The sequence below is a fragment of the Takifugu rubripes genome, chromosome 19 (genome assembly GCF_901000725.2).
Source record: "Takifugu rubripes chromosome 19, fTakRub1.2, whole genome shotgun sequence".
Taxonomy (NCBI): Eukaryota; Metazoa; Chordata; class Actinopteri; order Tetraodontiformes; family Tetraodontidae; genus Takifugu; species Takifugu rubripes.
In genome coordinates, this window is record NC_042303.1 from 11,081,344 (window position 1) to 11,100,252 (window position 18,909).

At 41.6% G+C, this 18,909-nt stretch overlaps 1 protein-coding gene across 13 annotated transcripts in view; it reads right to left on the reverse strand.

Annotated features, from left to right (window-relative positions):
- The window catches only part of atp2b2 (ATPase plasma membrane Ca2+ transporting 2), a 73,401-nt gene that overhangs the window by 32,500 nt on the left and 21,992 nt on the right, over nucleotides 1-18,909 (reverse strand). For 7 of the 13 annotated variants that reach the window (XM_029826374.1, XM_029826371.1, XM_029826369.1 and 4 more), the window contains exons 1-6: nucleotides 17,094-17,237; nucleotides 16,184-16,939; nucleotides 4,395-4,598; nucleotides 2,177-2,434; nucleotides 1,552-1,677; nucleotides 313-438 (exon numbers count right to left, since the gene is read on the reverse strand). In XM_029826374.1, coding sequence (XP_029682234.1) covers nucleotides 313-438; nucleotides 1,552-1,677; nucleotides 2,177-2,434; nucleotides 4,395-4,598; nucleotides 16,184-16,382 — 913 coding nt within the window. In that variant the 5' untranslated portion in view covers nucleotides 16,383-16,939; nucleotides 17,094-17,237. Of the gene's footprint in view, nucleotides 1-312; nucleotides 439-1,551; nucleotides 1,678-2,176; nucleotides 2,435-4,394; nucleotides 4,599-16,183; nucleotides 16,940-17,093; nucleotides 17,238-18,909 lie in introns of those variants that run through there. The other 6 variants (XM_029826364.1, XM_029826365.1, XM_029826370.1 and 3 more) reach the window with 5 other exon arrangements.

Consider the following 18,909-nt stretch of genomic DNA (forward strand, 5'->3'; position numbering starts at 1 on the left):
CTGTACGTGTACCATCAGCACTCATTTCAGACACCATTTCTACGCAATCATTGACTACTGCATGCTTACACGGTTCACATAGCTCTGTGTAGAGGGAGATATCCATTAGAATTAGGTACTTGTACTGTTTTGTTTATTTTTTTAACATCATTCAGGAAGGCAAAAACATTCTTTCACGCACACGAGGCTTATCAACATTAAAATTAAATAGGTCAATCGATAATAATGATAACAATAGCCGAGTGCTCCTATAGAGAGCGCAGAAACAGGAGATCTTTATCAAGCTAAACTGAATGATAAAATGAGCTGAACCTTTCTTTTCTTTCTTCTCTTCTTCCTCTGTGCCCGCTCCCAGCAGGGTGAAGATGATTCCAGTCTGAGAGTTGACACCAACAGCAGTGACCACCATGCGTCCAGACCCCTCCATCACATGGGTCCCTGTTAAATGGACCCAAACCCATTAACGCATGCATAATAATTAAAGTCCTGCACCGCTTTAGTTGGACAAAATTTGCTTCGTCATTATTTTTATCAAGTGCAACATTGGCAGACTTTTTTATGTCTGAAAGTATAGTAAGTACAGAAAGTAAGTAAGTCATAGTGTTCCTTTAATTACTCAAGCGTTCGATGAAGAATATTGGTACATGCCAGGTCTCGCTGCATCGGCATTAAACAGGAGAACTATTTGTGATTAATCCCATTAACTACAACAATAATAAAGCAGAGTTGGCATGTTTAGACAAATTTATCTTTAATCTAATGTGCTTGCATAGGAAAGCATTGAAATCGGAAAGCATTGAAATCGTGTCACACATACACAGCACACGCACGCTGCCCCACTTCTGGTGCGTGCGTCTACACACAGTGTACACATACGGAACATTATTAACCTCTGTGAGACTGTCAATGTAGGTGAATATAAAGCTAATTAAAGAAGGCAACAGAAAAGCACACAGCTAATTATCTAGAGTAAAAAAAGATGTAGGATCAGATTAACCCACATTTCTGGTGTCTATGGTGCTCCTTATTTCTAAGAATCCTTCAGCTGCAAAATGCAGTCTTTGCCGCAGCACCAAGGCAATTAAAAAAGGAAAGCAGATCTGAATACAGTCTCTTCCAGGCTCTTGTTGGAGTCGACTGTGTCACAATTCAGATTAGAATTAACAAGATTCGTGTCTTTAGTCATTTGTTTGGGATTATTCCAGACAAAAATCCGTTCCATGCTCGACAAATCCTATCAAAGAAACCAGACAGACAGTGCTGAAGGATGTTTCTGAAATCACTAAATGCTAAGAGAACGAGAGTTCTGAAGTTGCGTCAGCACAAGGCTATTTGCAGATCGACACGAGGTGGTACATATGCAATGTTTGGTAATCTTACACAGCAAAAACATATATTTTCCACAGGAATCCTTAAAGAAATCCTTGAATATTTTGTCCGTAACCATCCCCCGAGTGAAAAAACAATCCTCATTTTTCTATTTTGATGCAGATGAAGGCTTACGCAACACCACTCTGAATGGATTTGCCCTTTAACCGACTGACAACCTACCAGACAGTAGCATGGGGTCCTTATCTGCAGCTTTCTTGACTTGGTCAGACTCTCCGGTCAGTGATGACTCATCGATCTTCACGTCATTTCCTTGGATCAACACTCCGTCAGCAGGAAGGAGATCACCTGTGGCAGAAACAGCAGAGTTGTCATCTGTAGGTGCAAATTTGTTAAAAGAAAGGAATATTCATGGAGAACTAAACACCGTCAACTGAGAAGAGTTGTCAGAAGTTTGGGTGCTCCATTTTAATTATGGCCCATTAGACTCATTTTCACGGTTGCTGATTCAGTTCTCAAGCTGAAAATAATGTGATTGAAGTATAATATAGAAATCTAAATATAAATTGCAAGTCTATTTATGACTAAAAGTCTTTAGACTGAATAATGGCCAACTCCATTATTAACCATAAAAGTTAGTACCAACTTCGTGCACGTGACAATTGTACATGGAGAGAAATTTGAAACCTTTATTTGTGACGTTGGTGTCACAAAGTCATAATTCAAAAGTCAAAATAATGATTCCCCAACAGGAAAGGAAAAAATAAGGTGAATGCCAATTTAGAAATGAAAAGATGGGGCCACAACATTCCCGTCCCCGTGACCATGAGCTGACCCTCACACCTACCATATTTGATCTGAGCGATGTCCCCCACCGCTATGTCAGACACCGGCAGCTGAATGACCTGGCTGCCACGGACCACCTGGAATTTCTGCTCCTGCTCGATGCGGCTCTGCAGCCCACGGAACTGTTTCTCCTTCGACCAGTCGTTGAAGGCTGTCACCAGCACCACGCACACCACAGACAGCAGGATGGCTGCGCCCTCGATCCAGCCGGCGTCCGCCTCACCTTCGTCTTCTGCTCCACCTGCCGCCATGCCGCACGCTAGGTTCACAAGAACAAAAACAACAAATGTTTGAACCGCATGCAGAAGGCAACTGTCTTCTGATGGGCAGTTTGCCTTTAGTTCTGTCCCTTTGATGTTCAACAAGCCAATTCCATGTCATGTAACTTTTTACATCACTCGCTGGTGTTTGTCATTAGCGTGGGGGAAGGTTGATCCGTTAGTTATCACTCTGTAACTCTCCCTCCATCTCTCAACTTTCTTTTTCCCCTTTCAGCCCCATCAGTCCTAGTCTCCAGCTTCCTCCACCATCAGTATCTGGGCATCACCAGGGATTTAATCTTGCTGCTCAGGGCTGCTGCCTGTTGATGACATAATCTCTCTGCAGAGTCCAGTTGCCATGGCATCTATTACATTACATTTTATCTTCATTTCCTTCTTCTTGTCTCTCCTGGCTGAAATGTCTCACAGCCGCGCTACACAAAACGTGGTTTGCCAAATGCAAAAGACCCACTTTGAGTTAATTTGCTTCAGACTATAGACTAACAAGCAATAAGGAATCTACAAAAAGACTGCTTTAACCCAGAACTAGAGCTCAACGAGCAAACTGTAGAGGTTCATTTAGGAATCCACTGGATAGTACATAGTGTCTTAAAGGCAACAGTCACTACGGAGAGGCAGAGACGTAAACGCGGCATTTATTTCTCCCGTATGGATTTCGGTGGTTTAGTTTATGAGAATTTGTTGGGTGCTGAAGAAAAGCCATTTTTCAGAGCCATTATTGAAATTACGATGAATTTACGTGCAGTCTGCCCTGCTGGGCACCGCAGCTCACTGACAGTAACACAGTGTGCTCAGAGGCTGTCCTTGGTTCTGATTTGACAGTTGTGAGCGTGCAGGGATGGAAATGTAAATGTGCGCAACTTCTGCCTCAGCGAGATTGTGTTGCTGGCCATGGTGCTGAAGTGCCCACGTTAGGCAGTGAAACCAGGAAAAGCAAGACTTAGCGTGTGATATAATCCATAGTCTATAAACCCTGAAAGGAGGCTGAGGATAAATGTAGAGGCTTCGATCTGTTTCACCGCCATGTTTTTATTAAGTAGTCGGATTTTTTAAGTTCTTTTAATGTGCCTGTTACAGCCAATAAAAGAAGAATCCTGCCTATGCTTTGTATAAAATCAAGTCATTACGCAAAATGAAATACATGAATTTGAAGATAGATTTTTTTGAATTATTTGATTAGATGTGGTTCACCTACTGCATAGTTCTCCTTTTTTTCACTGCAAGTCAAATAAGTGAGAAAGAGACAGGGGTAATTTTTGCCCCATGTTGAATCGAGGTAGAGAGGCACAGGATTGTCATAATTCTGTCATTGCCATGATTCTTTTGGCAATCCTTTGCTTCAGTTAGACTTTAGACTCGGAATGTAACATTTATTATGTGACCCAACATGAGTATTACCTCACAAACCAATTTGACTCATTACGCACGCAAGCACGATGATGCTTATAACTTTCTTCATTTCTGGCCATTTCACCTTTGAAAGCCCAATGAAATGACAAACGGGCTCTTTGGCCACGTAACTGAATTCCATTATGGACATAATGCTGGAAGGCTTATGTTAAAGCCTCATGTCTGAAAAAAATATATATTTTTACTCATCATTTTATAGTCAGTACCTCACGAGGACAGTGGCTACTTACCATACCCGCTGTGCTTAATGTGCTCAGGCGCACACTCTTATCCTCTGTGAGTTATTTGAGCTTCTGCAGCAGGTCACAAACCAAGTGTGTCTCACCAATTAAAACTGTGTATAAATGCATGGCGGCGCGAACGTGTCAGTAAGTGCCAGAATGTCAGAGGAAGTAATGTAGGAAGCCTGTGCAATTACAGCCATTTGCTGTTCTAAACGATAGTGGAGGCACCGATGAGGGTACGCTTGTGCTGGTGGAGCTGTTGCGACTTTAAAGTAAATGATGTCATGAGAGGCGTTCCACTCACACTCTCCGCTGCCCTGATCTCCGGGAGGGTGGTAGAAAGAGAGGCCCAATGATATCAGGGCAGCAATCTCCAGGATGATGAGAGTAACATCCTGCAGGGCCTCCCATACCAGCTGCAGGAAGGTTTTTGGCTTCTTTGGAGGTATCAGGTTTTTCCCATATATTTCTTTTCTTTTGTCCAGGTCTGATTGGGTGCCTGCAAGACCTGAAGGAGGTAGACAGAGTAAAGAGTTTAGCCCTGATGGGATATCAAATGCATTGTATAGTATTTAACCCCACATCATCATCACATCATCCACCACCTCAAAATGACCACTCATTACAGATAAATTTGCTTCTTTTATACAAAAAGCAAATTATCTTTGGAATGGTACTAGAAGGAAAAAGGTCAGCTATAGGGATTTCTTTCTTAAAAAAAGAAAAAATGGCTCACCCAATTGATTGTAATTATAAAACAAATTTTTGCTCAAAGTGGCACTTCATTTTCCATTTTTAACGTCATTAAAACTGACCGTAATACCTCTGATTTCTCAACGTCTAAGTTTAGCGGCTCACTGTTAGCCACTTGTAAGTTACTAATATTTAACAATTATTGCAGAATGTTATGCGAAGATTTGAAAATTATTGCAAGGATGCACACTAAACCTCCAGAAAGCTGAGGAATTAGCATTAAGTTCAATAAAATTGTTTTCCAATGCAATATCTACAATATATACATGGTGCTTTTTTATCTTTTTCTTTTTTTAAAAAAAAAGTCTTATCAGGCTTCTGTATATTCAGTCTAGCTGCTATTTGGCGCTATTTTCAAGGTGCTCAGTGTGCACAGCAGCACAGTTTGGATGCGCCTTCTCTTTCTCTCCTTCGGTATGTGTGTCTACACAAGCTGAGACACTACAGCAGCATTATGTCATGCGTGGTGCATCACTGGGTCTCCCAGGAGCGGCCCTGGATTGCACCTGACAATATCACAGCTGGATGACACTGTTTCCTGTGTGTATGACTCTACGATGACTTAGTACACTTCCAGAAAATAACTGATGATCCATCCCCAGCCAAAACTGGAGACAAAGGGGCAAAGAAGGGGATTTCAGGAAAAAACAATAGGTGCTGCGTAAATGGGAGGCAGAGAGTCATTTGCTTTTTAAAGAGCAATATAGCAACGGGGAGGTAAGGAATGAGGACAGAGGGAGGGCAGTCTGAAAAGAGAACAATTCTCAGCTCCTACGTAGGAGAATGCCCTGGTTACAAACAGACTGGGCTATAAATAGACTCATTATCTATTCTCTTTTAATTGCCTCTGTGAGAGGTCCTAGTGTGCGCTCACTGATCTCCACAGCACCTTGTATCGTAACACATCACACACAAGCATGTCTCTGGGTCTTTTCTTGTGTGTTTGCACATGCACGGCTATGCATGGGTCTGAGTCGTGACCGCCTGCACGTGATGTGTGTGTGTGACTTGAGCATGCCGATAGTGGCTTGCACAGCGGCATAGTAGAGAGATAGAGTAATCAGGCTACAGGGGAATCCAGTTGGTTATATACACAAACACATACACAGATACTGTTATATGCCCAGATGCAAATGCATATACTGCTTCATATGTAAATTTAACTTGTTTATTTTTCAAGTAAAGTGTGTATGTGGCACTGACACATTTTTCTAGCATATAGTGGTTGTTCAGATGACAGAAAAACAACTTTCTCTAATCCTCTTCCACATTAGCCTGTTCCCTTATGCAGTAAAAATTGGATCTGCTCCCCGGACATTATCAGAGCTATAGCAGCCATACTGTAGGTTCTCCTGATGCTCTCAAGCTTTTCAATACTGTTTCGATTCATGCTTTCTAGATTTGATTCCAATCCTTCCATCACAAATTGGTGTATTTCAATGATTGTAATGCACATTAACTGGCCTACCAGCTCATACAGGGGATTTTGTTGATGGAGCAAGAGGTCAGAAAAAGAGTCACAGTGTAAAGATGACCCAACATTCTACACAGGATTAAAGGTCAGTGCAAAGCTGACCTGGTGCTCATTACATCACTACTGAATGGAGAACAACATACAGGCAAACTACACAGCTTGATAAATGTGCACAAGCAATAGAGGGGAATCAATTATTTCATTAGTTCTGGTACCGCTGAGTGGGTGATTCATTTTTATCAAGGCACAATCAGATTGTTGGACTGAAGGTTCACATCATAAAAGCCTTTTGGTTATCTGAATCTCCTTAAGAAAATGAAATAAATGAGATAAGAGATGATGCACTAACGTTAGCATTAACATTGAGTTACTCTTTAGATTAGAAGGCAAAAGACGAATCAATGAACATTCTGGTGAATTTAAAAGCCATCTATACTCCCAGAAATACAACATGACTATCAGGATTGTGAACAAATGAACAACTGTGTTCAAAATACATTTATAAGCCATCAGTAATTATGATGTCACTTGTTACGGTGATGTCATCTTGATATTTCAGTTCACATAGTAAACATATACACACGTAACCATATGTGGACAGCACAATACCTAGTACTATAACGATTAGTAAAAATATTAACATTGATAAACAAAGAAATAACAGTGACAATTATAGTGATGTTCAGGCATAGCTTAACAGCTGATCCTTTTTTGTTACTAACCCTAAATACATATCCATGGAAACACTATAAGTGTCATTGAATGGAAATATCATTTTAACAACATTTGTGTGTAGTATGACAAAGTCTATGTGCCTGCGTGTCTGTGTGTGTATGTGTGGGCACGCACACGTGCACAGTCATACATGCATGTGGGGTGCTAAGATCAAGCAACCATCTGTACATGTGCGCACATCTAGAAACAAAGAGAAAGCGAGCAATGGCGTAATGACCTCCAAAATGTCCTTGGAAAATAGACATAGGATTGCAGGAAGAGCCAAGAAATCATGTTTCCAAAAATCTTTGCATAATGCAACGAGCAGGACTTTAATATATAATTTTTTCGGCTCAGCAGCACTGGCCCCATTACGAGGGTGCTAAATATTCCGCAGCAAATCAGTTGCTTCGACATGTTTTCTCAGCCTTCACCATTTTAAAGCGCGAGAGAATGAGAGGGGAGACGGAGCCGGTTGAAGTGTGATGCAGACACCACAAGGGAGCGAGAAAAACAGAGAGAAAGAGCTGCGGACTGAAACTGAGAAAGATAGATGGATGTAGAGTAACTCCGTTAGTAAGAGTCATCAACAGATAAAATGTGGATGATTATCATGCTCTTATTAAGATGGAGTGATGGAAAATGTGCCACATGTCCTTGAGAATGACCTTTATCATAATAGCACCAGAGGATGAAATATCTATCTATCTATCTATCTATCTATCTATCTATCTATCTATCTATCTATCTATCTATCTATCTATCTATCTATCTATCTATCTATCTATCTATATACAGTATATATATATAGAGAGAGAAAGAGAGAATGACAGTGGTTATTAATGGGACCTGGGAGAATAGGAAAATCCAATTTCAGACGTTCATGTGTAAAACATGTATTCTGGTGGGTGGAGGGTTAGATCGGAATCCCTCCAATGATTGATAAATGTAAAGATGTCAAAGGAGGACAGTAATCATAGCTCTAGCTGCATGCTGGAAGACTGAATGTTTAAGAGATTGACATAAAAATTAGCATTGAATGTAGCATTTAAAACAGCAAGAAATGGCCCAGGGAGGGTGTCTTTAACTTGAACGGGCTTTGATTTAGTAAAGTCAGCGTTCAAATTCAGCATCCTGCGAGCGCGGGTGCAATCAGGCATAGCAGGAGACGCACTCTCGCTGTGATAATGTGTTGATGTGACATCAGTGGAGCAAGACAGCAAGCACACATGATTTACTGTGTGTAAACAAACAAGTGAAAAAGATCATTTTTATGCGGGGGTCACGTTAATACACCCTCTTATGCAGGGACATAGATACATAGAGAGCCTCCTCCCAAGGGTAATGGACTGGAAAGGGACACTGGGCAATTTTTCTGATTTCACGTGTTTTTCCGTCATGCGTGTGTACGCGTGTATGGGTCTGGATGTCTGTGACACCACTCCGCAAACAATCAAGCCAGCAGTCTCAACCTTGGCATCCTGATCTGTACAAATCAATAAAAGAACGTCATGAGAACAGATTTAATGGTCAAATTAATAACTTAATGTATGGCTGAGAACAATCGAGTGGTAAATGTGGACATTTGTGCAGCTCGTCTTAATAGCAATGAGAGTCGTTTGTCAGTTGTTTGGTCAAAAAGACATGAATTATTGAAAGGATTTGTGGATAAGTGATTGGTGCTTTGGGGCTGATTCCAGCAGGGCAGGGGCAGGTCAGAGCAACACAGCGTTGGAACTGATGCCGCTGTTTTAAAGTTGAATGAAGAAACCCAAAGAGTGGAGGGAAACCCAAGCCAGACTGAGCTTTCAGCCAGCCTAGGTTTGTGTAGTATTATACATAAAGTACATAATAAAAATAAATAAAAACACATCAAGGATATTACTTTGATTTACCAAAAAAATGATTACTCTGATAGATGTGATTCTACTTTGTAGTCCCCTCAAGTTTGAGCAGTGTATGTTTGTATGTACGTGAGTGTGTGTCCTAGATGTGATGCATACATTACACACCCTGAATTTCCAAACATTGAATAAGGTTTTACAAGAAATCTAATTCAGAGGGCTGCTAAGTAGAAAATTAAGTGCAATACATAAAAGGAAGTAAAATGACAGTGAGTCAATAGAGGAGGAAAAATCTATTTACGCAACAGTTATTATTATGGTAAATTTATGTGCACTGCTGAGGACCAGTTAGAATTATGCATTCATGAATATTGGCTGGCCGGATGGTGTTTGTGACAGGTGTCTGAATAGCTTGCGTGTATGCACATTGTGACATCGAGATAATTATATGGACGTGGGTCTAAAAGTCAAGACCTGTGCATCTCAACCAGCAGCAGAAGTATACCTGTCAATTCTGATGTGATCTATGGAAAATGGAGGGGATTATGGCAAATATTCACTTCTTGTGACCTTTAATCTCACACACGAGCGTCACCATCTGATACTGCACCTCCTCTCTTCAGTGCTTCCTGTTTTTCCTCGTTTACAAATACATGAAGCGATTAATGAAAAATACATAGTTCACACCCTCACTGTGTACTGCATGAGACAAAATGTGCAATGTTATTTTGGCTGCCAGACTAATGCCAGCCACACCAATTTAAAACACACACACACTCTCTCTCACACACACACACACACACACACACACACACACACACACACACACACACACACACACACACGCACACAGCCTGAAAGTGAGAGTGTCACTGCTGCCTCCCAGCTGACTGTCTGTCTCTGGTTTCACACATGGGCTCAGATAAGCTGTGAACACAATAGGTAGAGCTATTAAAATTCAAACTTCAAGAGATAGATATGAAATATTCATGGCAGGTAAGGAAAGTTGCTAATGTGCCCACCATTGTCCATCTGCTTGGAATCTATAGTTTAAGGCCGAAGAAAGGAATTAAAGGATCTTAAAGATCTGTGCGTGTTCCCTCGTGGTGACAGATTTGTCCCTTTTGTTCAGCATTTTCCACCAAGATGCTATCAAGATAAAATGTGCTGAAGGACCACGATCACAATAACAATGTCGTAAATGTATTTGTTGTGTCTTTTGTTATGTTTTTGATTCTATTCACTAACATAAAATAGATGTAGCAGCACTTCAGTGCAAGGGCATCCATTCATTGACACCAGTTCTAAAGTTAGCTGTTAAGGTATTTTGACTGATGGGCAAAGAAAATTCATAAATTCAAGCTAAAAAGATGAATTCAGCTGTTCTTCCAGATTATGGGTCAAACTGGGAACTGCAAGACCTCAAGTGAACTGAGAAAAGCAGAAATCACTTCTTTGAGTTATTCGCTACACTTCACTCAAAAGATGTATGCCAAAAAAGGAATACTCATGTGTATTTTTATGCAATATTGCTGCACAAATACAAAAACAATGTATGTGGATATTGCAGGTGATCAGGAAAATAAATTTAAAAAAGTGGAATAGATGTAAAACCTCAATTCTCCTCTTCTAAATGTTACATTAAAACCAAAGTGAGGTAAAATTAACTCAGTTGTTATTTTTGTGTTTTAAATCCTACGCCGCTGGAACCACAGACTGTCAGTGACCTTATTTCTGTGGGCCAGAGTAAACAGGATTAGTTGCTGATTCTTTATACCCTTAAGAAAAGTTTCAGACAAAAATTCTGTGGATTATTCCCATTTACATGAAGTGTAAGAGTAAAAGATAAAAGGGAGTTGCTTCGTGCCCTTGGGCGAGCCAGGGCTGGGGCAAGATCAAAGTGGTTTGAGATTCTCTGCCCTTGTGAGAGAACTGTCTGCCTGTCTCTGCTGGCAGCGGTGGCTCCACACTTGTTCTGCCCCACAGCAGGAGCAGAGTGTCGGGTCAACTCTGGAAAATAGCTGACATAAAGAGAAGCCACGGCGTTATTGCCCAGGACTCTGCATATTCAGCTAAATGCACCATGTCTATCAAATTGTGTCCTTACGTCCGGCAGTTAACGCCGAGGACATTTCAGAAGAGCTGCATCTTCACGTATGACTTTGAACAGTTGTTTTACTATGATTTCTTACGGTAAATGTGGGTTAGACGCTGGTCAAAATATTAAAGGACCGAAGGGCGCCTGGAAGTTTTTCTTTTGGCTGTAATTATTGCTCTCACAGCTGGTTTATGTCTTTATAAGAAACAAATTAGATTTTTAATTAATTTGATTTATGGGAATATTCATCTCTAAACTGTTGTACATTACAGGATGACATACTGCATGTTGTTGTGAGTCAGCAACAGGCTCCATGTCAACATGGCAGCAGAGTCTGGTTTCTGGCATCTTAATTCAGTCAGGCATCTCTCGAGACGGCAAACTTCACGACTAGAAATCTTCACCACTTGTGCGCATGCTTGCGTAGCTTCGTGTGTATGTTTGTAAGTGTGTGTACATTTGGCCGACAGCCTCTATGACAACATTTGATTAATAGCAGAGTTTTCATGCTGCCTCAATAAACTGCTACTGAACAGTATTGGACAATACATAAAATGCATCAAAAGCAATGTTTTTGCAGGCTTTTATGGTGAAGTCGTTTGTTTTCCAAACCACAAATGTTTCAGATCATCTCCATTGACTGCAGGATGATGGGTTTGAGCTATTAATAACGGCATCATTTTATTCATTCAAAGATTGTTCTGCAGAAATCCATTTCAAAAGACATCTAGTGGACATATATTTCTTTTGTCAAAGAGGGGGTACAATCCCAGCATGGAAAACAAGTACACAGTGTACTTCTCCAAGGACACTTCAACTTGGAACTGTGCTTTCTACTACGTCAGAACATTTCCCAGTAGAACTATTCACAAGCCATTATTGGGCTCCCTATTTTCTACCTTATTAAAGGCAAAATATGCCAGAGTTTGGCAAGGAGACGCGCTTAGTTGTAGAGCACACAAAGAGTATCACTATTGAATTCACTAAATGCTGCATTTAATGATTAAGAGATGAAAAGGAAGCGGATGGAACAAAATAATTTGTGGATCGCCAATTCTGACATGGTTTGACTGATTTATAAGCCAGTGGGCTCTTTTTATTTTATAGGTGAGACTTGCAGCTGTGTAATTCATTAAGTCGACACAGCCTTGTGTTACTGGTCCACGCAGTCGTCCATAGATTTTTATGAACTGATACATCAAAGCTGTAAGTTACACCTCTTCCCCAAAGAACTTACTTTTTAAATCTTCTAATTGTTGCACAGGAAGTGCTTTTGTTGAGTGGCTGACTGCTGTGCCATAAAACTGCTTAAGCCTGCCTCAAGGTCGCTGCTACTACACTGCAGAGGCGGCACCTGTGTGAATGTCACCACGTTCCCTCTGTCCTCGCTCTCTCTCTCTCTCGCTCTCTCTCCCGGCCCTCTCTCTATTTGCTTCTTAACATGGCAAAATGGCTGTGTATCATTTAAAATCTGTCTTCTGAGAGCCATCTCTCTTTTTCTTCCCCTTACTGCCCATTCCACTCGCTCCTTTCTATCCCTTTTACGGAGTCGCTGGGGGAGTGGCGTCAGAGGGAGGGCAGGAAGGAGTGAAGGAGGAAAGAAGGAGAGGAGTTGCAGTGCAGGGAGAAATTGTCCTTATTAAAGAGATAGCTGCTCCATTGGAGAGAGATCCCTTGTGGTGCAGAGATTAAATAGACTGCATCAGAAGGGAACGTTCTAGTGGTGCTGTGACTGGAGGACGTGACAAGTGCGATCATCAGGGAGGAGAGAATGGATGGGGCAAGAAAAAAGGAAGGGCAGTTGAGGGATGAGGTGGGATGAGGGACAGCAGATTAGATGAAGAAGGGGTGATTAGTAGGAGAAGCAAGGGTTAACGTTTTAAAAGCAGAGTGTGGAGAAATGCAACACGCTGAAATATGGGAGTTATTTTAGGAAGGGACTAAAAAGAGGCTTGGAAGGAAAGGAGAGGATTTGTGCCAAACCAATGTGCTGATGATACAAGCAGCACATATACGTCAGCTGTGTATCCTGGGCAGGGTCTCCCACACACTGCTCACTCCTGTACAGGGGCACGTGCACGTGTTTCACACGGCCAGACGCGCTTTTCGTTTATTCGAGGTCTTGCTGTGAGGCCGGGCCAATCATCTCACATGCTGACTGATGTTCTGAGAACATAAATGTAAATCCACAAACTGTTGTGTTGCGCTTGTCTTCAAACTAAATCACCCAAATGAATACAGTAATAAAACATCTCAGCAGGAGGCGGCGGGAGAATTTTTAATGGAATATCTGCGCGTTTTAATCCAATCATTGCTTTGCACTTTTTTTCTAGGAGCTGCTGCTGACGTTTGCACGGTTTCGCGTAGATTATGCTAAAATCACCATCGTCCTCCAAGAACCAATTTTTAAAGGACATCAACATTTTAAAACTGAAATGACTCCATTCGTTTAAATGAACTCATTGGCTTTATCTTCTTTGTTGGAGAGAAACACTTTGACAGGCAGACTGTGCCTGTATAATGCCGAGACTACAACAGGGTGGGTGTTGAATGTACAAGTGTAAGGTCTGGTAACTGTATCTGCCCTGAAAGGATGAGGCTACCCTGTGAGGTACTTACAATCAGCAGTCACATCAATGTCATTTCATTATGGGATTCCATTATAATGGAGGTAAAATACACTTTAAAAAGTTGTACCACTTTTGCAGGTCTTTTTGATTATTTTTAACTTAGAGTAGAAAAAGAGGAAAAGAAGGTTAAAGATGTGGAGCACAACTATTTGGGTTATGCTGTACACCGGCCCACTGGGATACCAGTGACCGACCAGCACACTGAAATAGAAATGGGAGCAGAGGAGAGTTAGGGATGAAAGGTGTGGTGGAACAGACAAAGGGCTGGGCTGGAGGCAGGTGGAGGGGTTGATGGGGAAGTGGTCAAACGGGTAAGAGGAATAAGATGGAGGAAGAGTTTGAAGGTCCACTATAGTAGTAGTTTAGTAGTGTGGTTGAATGTCACAATCAAACAATCATCCCTCAACACAACAGCGTGAAAACATAAGTCTTTCTGTTTCAAAATGAGGAAATTGTCTATTTCAAAAGATTAGGAATTATTTCAAGCATTGAGAAAAGACTTGAAATAATAATACCTATCTATCTGGTCTTAGTAACCTGGCAATGCTTCAGAAGCTAAGGGATAGATACATTAAAAATGTCTTTTATGTGGGTGGAGTAACCAAGAGCAGGAGTTACGCTTCAAAGTGGTTTATAATGTGTTGGGTTTTCAATGCGGTATGTGTTTAACTTTCCTGTTTTTTCTTTCTAGGCAGTCTCTTTATGCCTCATACAAGCATAAGGCTACGTCTGCTCTCCTGCTATAGCTCCTGTTGGAATCACAAAAACTATCAAGGCTCTAAGCGCCTCTCTATCCCTACAGCATCAGCGAATGACTCGTCCTTTAGTGCACTCTGTAACTGAGAGGGCCTAAAATGTGCTGCAGCTGTCTACAGCTGCTCTTGAGAAAATAGTCACACCTTCAGCACCATCAACCAACCCAAATCAGGCAAATCCAGCGCTGCTAACTACAGCCTTCTGTGGAACTCCTAGCTTGACATCTCATCTGCCCACTGAATGACTCATGCTAATCAACAGCTGAAGCACTAACCTCAGTAAGCTAACTATATCTAGGGGCAGTTGTGCCACGATACTGGCAAGCAGGTTACCAAGAAACTCCAAGGGAAGAAAAACAGACATCCAAGAGACTAACTAGATATTAATTGATTTAATATCTAAACTGGTAAGAATTATGTGCTAATGTTTTCGGTAACAATAACTGATGGTATTATTATAAAGTATTATTATTATTGTTGTTGCTGTCAGTGGTGTTAATATTGCATTTAAGATGGGTAATAGCCTATAGCTTCATGACTGCGTGGTATCATGTGAATGGTCTGGTATGGGTGAGGGAGCACAGAGCTAATAGGTCAACCATGCTCAGAGCCTATTACCATCAAATGCAGGCCCTTGGGATAGACACATGTTACACACACCGCACAAGATGACAGCAAGCAATACGAAATACCATCGAGGATAATTACCACGATCATATTTCACGATCGTAACATATGCTCTATGGATGAACCACACAAGCGAGAGCACACAGTATAAACACAGAGACACCTGGGATTAGAAATGCAAATACCATTACACACAGTCCACTTCTTAAATGTACTAGTAAGAAACACTATTATTCACTCGAGCTATAGTAATTATAACCAGAAAACCTGAGGAAAGTAATGCCTTTCCTTAGGTGCTGGATTTTTATTTCTTTTTCTAAGAGGAAAAGCATCTGTTTACGTAAATATTGGAAAAACATTGACAAGATAGCATCTGATTTAATGAACAAAATACACAATAGAATCTAAGTCAATACAACAAATGACAAATGAATTCTGCTCATTGGCAGCACTGAAATAAGCATATTGGAGTTGGGTCAGTCCCAACCAGGGCGTTCTGTGGTTGTTCGTGCTCTGAAGGTTATATCAAAAAGGGCTAAAAATAGGGAAATCATAAAGTGACTAAATCGGGGCATCGAATTAAAAGGGAAAAATTTAGTTTTTTTGTCACAAATATGGCATTTAGCATATAGAAATTACACAATTACACCAATTGTTGATCAATTAATAAGTAACTTACAAATGGAAAAGATAAGGGCATTTCATTTAATTTGGTAAAAGAATTTTTTCTTAAAAAGAATCCTCTATTTTAATGACCGCCCAAAGTCGAACTCAGATACTTTCAGGTTTTTCTTCATTATTTACGTGTCCACGTTTGCAGGTCCCACAGCACATCCCACGTGGCTAAATCTTCTACTGGGCTGCATAGAAATCAACTATTTAACATAGTTAAAGCTGATTGGATGAACAGAAGAGTGACAAGGGGACCTGAGGCTTGTGCAGGGAGGTGGGGAGGTGGGGGGGCTGTCTGTCTAGAGCAGAATCTACATGTTCTAAAAAGGTCTAATATCAGCTGGCCGAGCAGTTTTTATATTAATTTCTTTCAAACAGGTCTGTTCTGATACTCCAAACATGGATTTGTTTTTCATGCATTTGAAGGTCATGCAATCTACTCAGTTGTACACACCACGTTACATGTAAAACATACTAAGAACACACTGGGCATAACTATGCACAAACACAAGTCCACAAGTCTTACCTTCTGTGGGTGAGGTTTTCAGTCGTTTGCACAGTCCCTCAACGCCCCCATAGTCCTCCTGGAGCTTGACCACTGCTTCAGTGCCACGCAGCTCCATAAGCGAGCGCAGCTCCATGAGCGAGCAGCCAAAGCCTGCCGCATGGTTGTCCTCATTTCTTTGGTTCTTGGCATAAAAATCACTGTTGGACATGTCCCCCATTGTGCTGGGTTGCTAGGTCAGTTCGAATACTGTTATTGCTTAAAGATCAATCAAAAAGACTGCAAAGAAAGATGAGCTCAGTCTCATCCCAAAAGAAAATCCAACCCTGGTGTGAAGCAGGCAGTAGCAAGTAAGAAAAGGAAAAGGACAAACGCCACTTGTAGGTAAACTAGGCAGACTGTGGGATTAGTGAGATTAGGAGGGGGGAAATATCTAAAAGGAGAAGCAAAGGAGCCTTACTGTTTCGGGAAAGATGGTTGGATATCAACTGATGAAAAACCGTCAAAGAGAAGAAACATAGATGGGGAGTAAGAACAGTGGAGGACAAGAAGAGGAGGGAATGGCAAAACACGAGTGGGAAGCAATCCAGGTGAGCATTGGACAGCCCCAGTGGTCAGGTCCTGAGAAGGGCAAAGATGGAGTTTGGAAGTCCTGTCGATCTCAGGCTCACCACGGCTGCAGTCCAGTCCTGCTCCATGTGTGGCTTCCCATTGCTTCTATTCTGCTGTTGCCTACGCTGCCTCTCTGTCTCTACATGGTGGTCTTCCCCGTCACTGCTATTGAGAGAGAGAGAGAGAGAAAGAGAGGGAATGGGGGAGGGACGGAGAGAGGGAAAGAGCAAAAGAGAGAGAGAGAAAAAGAGGTAAATCCGTGGGGTGAACTGAGAGAAGACAGAAGGTGAGTGAGGACGAGAGCGAGAGAAAAACGCACAAACGAGCGGCGGAGGTGAATGCAGCAGTGGATGGTAAAGAGCTGAAGGACAGCCTCTCCTGGCTGCTGCAGCAACTGTGGCAGCGCTGTCTTCATCTACCGCTTTTACTGCTGCTAACCTCATTCAGGACACACCACCACTGACTGGCAGAGGCAGAGGAGAGGAAAGAGAGAGAGCGAGAGAGGGGAGAGAGGGAGAAACAGGGAGGGTGGGTGGAGAGAAGAGGATGCTCCTTTCTGGTGCAGAGCAGACAAGAATTGTGCAGGGGCGGGAGGCTGGGGCTGCTCTGACGACAAAACAGCGAGGCAGCATATAACGTTGCACTGTCATGGGAAGGATGGCTTGCTCTCTGTTCGTGATCTAATGCATGTCTCCAGCTGTGGTCTTGTAGAGCTTTAATGATTTCCCTTCATGTCTCCCACTCTGTCACCTGAGAGCTGTGTGACTGTATTAAGATGAAAGCCTGACCACTGCAGTTTCCCTGGAAAAACCAGGCCACTCTGAGAATCTACCTCCCTCCTTTGGTGCGTTTGGGATGACAAAAACAGCGCTGCAATAAAATTTGGATGGCTAACAATACAAAAAAATCCCTAAAGATACAGTAACTGTAGGACAACTCACAGCAGAAATACAGCATACACCTGAGATAAACACTCCTTTAAAAGAGGTCCTGTTAGGTGTGTGGAAATCATCATGTGAGGGATTCAGCTGGTCTGAAAATATGTCACACGTAGGTCCCAAAGGGAAAGAAGTACCATTGCTGGTCCCACACCACACACAAAGAGGTCGTTTGTGGTCAGTGGTGTTAGCGTTTGCTGTGGGGCAACCCACATCTGTCCATCTGTCTGTTTGCAAAATAACCTAGAGAGGACTACATTTGGGTTATGTTCTGGACCAGAAGTTCTTCTGGACCAGAAGGACTTTGACCCTTGATCTTCCAAAGATCATGAACCAACCTTGTATTACTACTGCCTATACAAACTATACGACCAGTGTAAGTCACAAAATGTGGGGAAGCGATCAGCTTGGCAGAGGTCTGCACTCTCCTGCACGGCTGCTATTACTGCTGAGATTTGTTTAGTTTAAAATAAGTCTTCTAAAATTATAAAATAGTTTAAGTGTCATGAATCTTAGCAAATAAAAGAAACTGTCTGATATATACTTATTATATTTGTACTTAACTTATTTTTGTCATAGTTTCTTGTCAAATTGTATAAATTTTGTTCAATAACTGAAGCTTTATCATGCAGACAGGACCATCAGAGTTCAGCATAAACCATTATTATGTCCTCGTAACACCTTTTTTTTTTTGTATAATTTTCTAACCGAGAAATATCAGGACAGAATATTTTCTGCAAAAATGCATTTCCCTGCCTAATGAATTATTTAATGTCAGACTACGTTGAATAAATTGTAAACTATTTAAGCTCCTTTCTCCATTTAACAAAACAAAGGGGCGAAAAAACCCGAAGCCCAAACAGCTTGGGGCAGAACTCATATCCTCTGTTTCTTCTCCAGCCTTTATACCATCCCTCGTTCCTGCCTATCAGGTCCAATCAATGGTAGTAATATTCTGCATGCCAAGGCAGACATCTGTGTTGGCCAGATCCTCTAAAATGGTCAAATGAAAGCAAACAAATGTTTTCCAAAGACATTCTGTGCATGTGTGTATTACATTCTATGAATGGAACATCAAATGGTCAAGGAGGATACTAATTCAGAGGCCCACCAGCTTTACCCCACATCTAAAACTGCTCTTTACTGTCATAAAATAGAGTGTAGTGTACTCTGGTTTTCTGATGTGGTAGCTTATCT